The 6,601-nt window shown below is 33.3% G+C and overlaps 1 protein-coding gene across 6 annotated transcripts; it reads left to right on the top strand.

The window, feature by feature from the left end:
- Nucleotides 1–841: 841 nt before the first annotated feature.
- Nucleotides 842–5,714, top strand: LOC100170736 ((S)-2-hydroxy-acid oxidase GLO1). 6 transcript variants are annotated; one of them, XM_041017564.1, is made up of 12 exons: nucleotides 842–856; nucleotides 1,845–2,020; nucleotides 2,238–2,362; nucleotides 3,369–3,415; nucleotides 3,605–3,682; nucleotides 3,797–3,921; nucleotides 4,052–4,118; nucleotides 4,242–4,304; nucleotides 4,387–4,456; nucleotides 4,558–4,658; nucleotides 4,967–5,071; nucleotides 5,292–5,696. In XM_041017564.1, the coding sequence occupies exons 2-12, from the start codon at nucleotides 1,875–1,877 to the stop codon at nucleotides 5,475–5,477; spliced, it is 1,113 nt and encodes a 370-aa protein (XP_040873498.1). In that variant the 5' UTR covers nucleotides 842–856; nucleotides 1,845–1,874; the 3' UTR covers nucleotides 5,478–5,696. The 6 variants fall into 6 exon arrangements, with proteins under 6 accessions (XP_040873498.1, NP_001358739.1, NP_001358738.1 ...); NM_001371810.1 differs by lacking the exon at nucleotides 842–856 and adding an exon at nucleotides 927–1,083 and having other exon boundaries at nucleotides 1,848–2,020; nucleotides 5,292–5,714; NM_001371809.1 differs by lacking the exon at nucleotides 842–856 and adding an exon at nucleotides 927–1,083 and having other exon boundaries at nucleotides 5,292–5,714.
- The last annotated feature ends 887 nt before the right edge of the window (nucleotides 5,715–6,601 follow it).

Below are 6,601 nucleotides of genomic sequence, written 5' to 3'. Positions count from 1 at the left end.
TTGGCCAAATTAAATTAATTTTACATAATATTTTTTTAAAAAATAAATATATTTTTAATTTATATGTTTTCATTATATGAGATAACTAGTTCTTAAAAAATTACAATATTTTTTTACTAAACAAATTTTTATTTAAAAGGAGCTTTTAAGCTTTAAAAAATAATAAACAACTTCTATTTTTTAAGCTCTTATTTTTAATTTAAATTTATAAGTAGCTTTTAAGTCAAAATTAATTAGGCTAAACATATCTAAATATTTGCTTAAAAGAATGGGCCCAGGATTTATTGAAAACTAAAATCTAAAATTTAACATTTTTAAAGATTTGGTTAGATGCACAAGTGTGTTTCACCCAATAATAAGTAAAAAATGCTTACTCCACTCAAATACAAGTAAAATTAATTATTTTTTGCGTTAGTTGAGAAAGTGAGTTAATATTATTAATTCTACTGATCACATTTACAATTATAATCTTTGATATCAAAAATAAAAAATAAAATCTCAAATCCCTAACAAAGTAGTTTTTTTTTTTTTGAAAGAATCTCATCCAATAGTTAATATTTACTTATCTTTAGATTTATCAAACTTTTTTGTTTTGTTATATTTATAACTAAGCTAGGAGGGAGTATAATTTATTATCATTATGTAGAAGAACAATCAAGTAACCTACATACATACATGGTACTTAGCCAAAAAGTTGCTGACAACATACGTTGTACGTAGGAACGTAAAACCATTAACCCATGAAACAGCCAAAATTGCGGCGGGCAATGGTCCACAGCACGATAGCTCACACTTCCACGAAACAGTTTTGTCTTGTTCCTCACTCCTCTCTCACTTCGACAACAAATTCACAAGTGTTTGTCCCACTCTTTTGATACTATAAGTCTATAATTCATGTTATGACGATTCTGATAATATACTCATCATTTTGTCACTATGCAATTTCTTTATTATTTTCCTTTTCTGTTTTTTTTTTTGGCTCTGTTATATAGTACCCCGTGACCTTTTTTACTTTTCTCGCCACCTTTTCTTGTTCCATTTTGCTTCATCGTATTCCACCCACCTCGGAGGCCTAAGCCAAAGGTTCCCTTTCAACTTTACCTGGTTTTCGTTCCAAATTGTTTGCTGTCGTGAATTACATATTTGATCATAATTATTCTGTTATACTAATTGATTATGAACATGATTAACTTTGTTTTGTAGTCTTAATTTACTGCTCCTTTCATTTTCATACTCAAAGAATTCGTCGTTTTGGGTACTGTTTAAGGTTTAAACATTTTGAAAGTGTGAATCTTTAATCTCCTGGTTTTGTTTCCATCATGGGTGTCTTCAGAATCTGGTCCTTGCTCACTAGTCAGAATTTGAGTGGGGTAAATTAGAACTGGTCCTGTTTGTGGAATTGCTCATCAGTATTACATAAAGTAAAATGATCCCATAGGTTGGGATATTTTTCCTCTAAAGTCGACACTTGCTTTATAGGATAAAGTAAGTAATTTTACTTGTTGATGAAAAACCACCTGTCAATATTTTGCGCACATACATAACAAATCATGAAAGTGAAGTTTTGATAAGAAAAATTCAGAAGATCCTGCTTTCATGTGGTGGGGACTGATGAATCTTTCATTTGACATGGAATGGTAACTGTTTTTCATATATAAAAGACTATTAATTGTCAAGTTGACAGGATTCTAACTAGCATGTTTTGTAGTATTCTGAAATCAGTCAGTGAACTTAAGATATATTCATGCTTGCATTTATTGATATTGCATAGCATCTTTGCATTGGTATGCATTTGATATAATTTTAGGTTATTTAATCACACTATGCTTCAAACTCAATTTCAGCAGATCCTGCGGACATTGTAAGTAAATCTTATGAAGATGGAGATGATAACTAATGTTACCGAGTATGAGGCAATTGCAAAGGAAAAATTGCCAAAGATGGTTTATGACTACTATGCATCAGGGGCAGAGGATCAGTGGACTTTGAAGGAGAACCGAAATGCATTCTCAAGGATTCTGTAATCTACTTTTCTCAGGAACTAGGACCTCCACTTATCTGTTCTATCCCTCTAGAAACTTTTCATTCAAAAAACCTTTCCTTTTATTTACTAAGGACACATTAGGATTCCCTGAATCCCTGTTTTACGAGATTGCAACATGTGCTTCCTTTAATTAATTTTCATCTTTTTTGTTCTGAAGCCCTTCTCTCAATATCTATTTGGTTACTTCAAACAGGTTCCGGCCGCGTATTCTTGTTGATGTGAGCAAGATAGACTTGACTGCAACTGTATTGGGCTTCAAAATATCAATGCCTATCATGATTGCTCCAACAGCCATGCAAAAGATGGCTCACCCTGAAGGTATGTCATCAGATTTTTTGGTCTGTGCCACATTAAGATATTGTCATTACATTTTGTGCATGTTTGGATTAAAGTTTACAAACTCAAGTGAATGAACTTTAATTTAGTAAATTGAGTATGCAAAAGCAACTTTTCCTTTACTTCTTTTTCAAACTGAGTTTCAGTTTCCAATCGAATCCAACTGAAAATCAAACAAAGTTTTTTCTGTTTTACTTTTTGAGCGGACTTTAAAAGCCTCCCAACCGAAAACTAAACATAACTTCAGTCTTTTCTTGTTGTTGTTCTTTTTGTCATATACAAGTATAACTACTTCACTCTCATATGGCAAAAGCCAAAAAGCACTGAGTTAACCATTTCCATACCTTGAGGTGGAATGATTATAGGATGAGGTATAGAATGCCATAAAATGTAGCTTCTTAGCATTTAATTGAATGAGAAGGTATCTTGTGGCTCTTTGAAAGAAAGCTTACGGAGTATGTTTATACTGAAACCAGTATAGGTTCTGTATACTTTAGTGTGCTATAAGCACAAGAACATGAAAGGAGATTTAAACGAGCTTTGCTAAATTACGAGGACAACAGAACATTCCCTTCTAAACAAAAACTGCTATTAACCTTTCTTAAATAAGATTACAATCCCATATGAAGCAAATGAATTTATCTTAAAAATCTCAGTCAATTTCATCCAACCATTTTGGGGAGAAAATTCCAGCATGTTAAGATTGTCTAAATTGTTTTGCAAAATGTTTGCAAATTGCAATGAGTATGTTTTATACAGCAGAATATTGCTGAATACTCCAACCTTGACATCATTTAACTATTGTGGTGGTTATTTTTTGTATAACTACAAAGTATAAAATTAATCTGAATTAAACATAAACTCTGCTGATTTTGTTAATGCACAAGTCCCTGATTCCTAATATATTTTTAATAGTAGTTTATTTCGTACTGCAACAGCAATTGAGAAAAGCTTCTGAATTAAAACAAATTATGCAAATTTTATGCAGGAGAATTAGCTACTGCTAGAGCAGCATCAGCAGCTGGCACAATCATGGTTTGGCTTTCACTATATTTGTCATGCACTTTCGTTTTATTTCAAGCTGAAAACTATATTTCTTTCCTTGTAGTTTTATTATTTATTTGACTGCAATATGAAATTTTATATGCCTACTGAACTACATGCATTTGTTGTACTTATTCACTTTCCAGCAGATTAAATTTTATAATTTTTTTTTTATCACAGACACTATCCTCATGGGCTACTTCCAGTGTTGAGGAGGTTGCTTCAACAGGTCCTGACATTCGTTTTTTTCAACTTTATGTGGGTATTTTTTCCTCAGTTATGCAAGCGCTAATATTAATATCTCCTATTATCTAAAATCCTCAACATTCTTGTCTTAATACCTAATATGTTACTGTTATCTTCTTCTCTCAGGTGTTTAAAGACAGAAATGTGGTTGCTCAGCTTGTGAGAAGAGCTGAAAGAGCTGGTTTCAAGGCAATTGCCCTTACTGTCGACACTCCAATTCTTGGTCGTAGGGAGGCTGACATCAAAAACAGGTTGGCAACCATTTGGAAATTTCAATTAGAACAGCCTTCCCACGAAACATTACATGGTTCATCATGGTTGAATTGATAAATCTCCTACTTTAAGATATTTTACTGGCTAGTTTGACGGGGTATTTTACAGATTTACATTGCCACCAAACCTGGTTTTGAAGAATTTTGAAGGATTGGATCTTGGAAAGCTGGACAAGGTGTGTGATTACATTGCTCTTTTCCAATATTTGGTTTGAAATTTTGAAATAACTGAGTTTTTTCATTATTGGTCATATTATTGTTGTTACTGTTACTATTTGCTGTGTGGGATTACATTGCAGACTAGTGACTCCGGTCTTGCCTCTTATGTTGCTGGACAAATTGATCGGTCACTCAACTGGAAGGTGATATAGATCTTTCACACATACAATTTCCTAATCTGTGGCACTGAATGTGGAAGTAATAATATGGAAAATCTTGTTTCAGGATATCAAATGGCTTCAATCAATCACTTCATTGCCAATTTTAGTTAAGGGTGTCCTTACTGCTGAAGATAGTAAGCCTATCAAACAGATGCACATTGTTTCTTCCCTGTCCATTTATCTATTTAGAATTGTTTTCTCAATCTTTAATCTTATCCCATATCTAATAATGTAGCAAGGTTAGCCATACAAGCTGGAGCTGCTGGAATCATTGTTTCCAATCACGGAGCTCGTCAACTTGACTATGTCCCTGCAACTATTATGGCTTTGGAAGAGGTACTATATCCTAACCATTTCTGGAAATTTTATATTAATTGAAATAGAAACGAACCACTTGCTATCATTCTTGCTAGTGGAACTAAAGTCTTGCTCATTCTTTTTTTGATTTTATTTCATAATGCTTAATGCATTAAAACTTTAAAGCTGCTATATTTGAATCATTGCAAAATTCTTTTTCATTGCCTGCTTCCTTACTCATAATCATTGCATTTTCATCTTCTTTTTAATTTTTTGGGTCCTATTGAATAGTCTCCTCTTTCAATTCATGAAACATATTGGAAATAATGGTTGCCTGACTTGAATAGGTAGTTAAAGCTGCACAAGGAAAAATTCCAGTTTTTCTGGATGGTGGAATTCGCCGAGGGACAGATGTTTTTAAAGCACTAGCTCTTGGAGCAGCTGGTGTATTCGTAAGTACATGAAAGCTTGATCACCATCATAGCAAATTAAACTATTGAATGCTTAACTTCAGTATATGTGTGTTTGTTTGCCTTATGGAATATGGCAAGGCAATATGTTCTTCTGTTGCATTGGTTTACTAGTTTTTCATTGTAGGCAGATGATCTATTATAATCTAGCTAGTCCCATATTCCTACTATTTATATCTTTGCCTTTCATCTCAAATTTCAGATTGGTAGGCCTGTGGTGTTCTCATTGGCTGCTGATGGTGAGACTGGTGTGAGAAAAGTACTTCAAATGCTTCGTGATGAATTTGAACTAACAATGGCACTAAGTGGTTGCCGTTCGCTCAAGGAGATAACTCGTGACCATGTTGTCACAGAGTGGGATCACCCAAGATTTTCTCCCAAGTTATAAGATGGCAGGACTCCACCTTGTTCTTCTATATTCTAAAATAGAAATTTTAGAATAACCTTTGTTCTTATTTCATGCTTCTGTGGAAAACTTTGTTGTTACCGTGAGTCAGGCATTAGTCATCCATTAGTAATTGCTACTTCATTTTGTTGCATTTGGTGCTAGGATTTGGTACTCTAGAAACATGATTGCCAATAAAATGTACTTTTTTTCTTAGCAAAAGATTAAGTTTTATGGTCATCTATCTCCCATTTAGGTACACAAATTCGATTTGATAAGTTGCTTGATATGTCTTTGGATGGAAAATGCTCCTAAGACCATCTAATTTGATGTGATGGTTATCATGGAATAGAGAACAAAACACATACATTTGAATCAAAGGATGCCTAGGACCGCATGACACTTGGGGCCAAGTTCATCCTATACTGTAGGGTGACCTTAAATGTTTGGTACCCCACTCTATCATTTTTGAGGAAGGAGAGGGAGTGGGAGTGAATATGTAAGCAAAGAAAAGAAAAAAAAGAAGAAAAGTAGGCGAAAAATAGGGTAGAAATAAGGGTTGTTTGGTTTTAGAGAAATAGAGTGAAAATTAATTTTTGAGATCATTTGATTTATTATTATTATTAAAGGGAGAGAGGTTTGAATAAATAAAAAAAGAGGGAGACATAACCATGGAGAGAGACTCAGTTTTTTGAAAATTGTGTCATTTCACCTTTTTTTTTTTTTTTATCTCATTTGAGCAATGAAAGTCATCTTGTGAGTCTCACTGTTTTTTTAAAAACTTTTCCCCTCTTTCATCTTAATTTCACTCTTTTCAACTCTTTTTCACTTTCATTACTCTAAACCCTTGTAAATGCAAACCAGGAGTGAGGAGACTTTACAATGCTAGGAGCCAACCACGAACAAAATCCATGGTGAAACCAAACCATAGACCTCCATCAAAAGAAAATACCCACAACATATTGTGTTTGGTACTATGTCTTGTAATCTATTAAGATAAAAAAAAAAACGTAAAAACTAACAAAATACACATAATCTATATATATTAGCTTCACTCTGCCATCTTATAACCTTTGACGCATGCAACAGAAAACCAACACGGACATACAAAGCCAAAGATATGAAAA

Source organism: Glycine max, chromosome 8 (genome assembly GCF_000004515.6).
Source record: "Glycine max cultivar Williams 82 chromosome 8, Glycine_max_v4.0, whole genome shotgun sequence".
NCBI lineage: Eukaryota > Viridiplantae > Streptophyta > Magnoliopsida > Fabales > Fabaceae > Glycine > Glycine max.
This window is presented reverse-complemented; position numbering and strand designations above follow the sequence as displayed.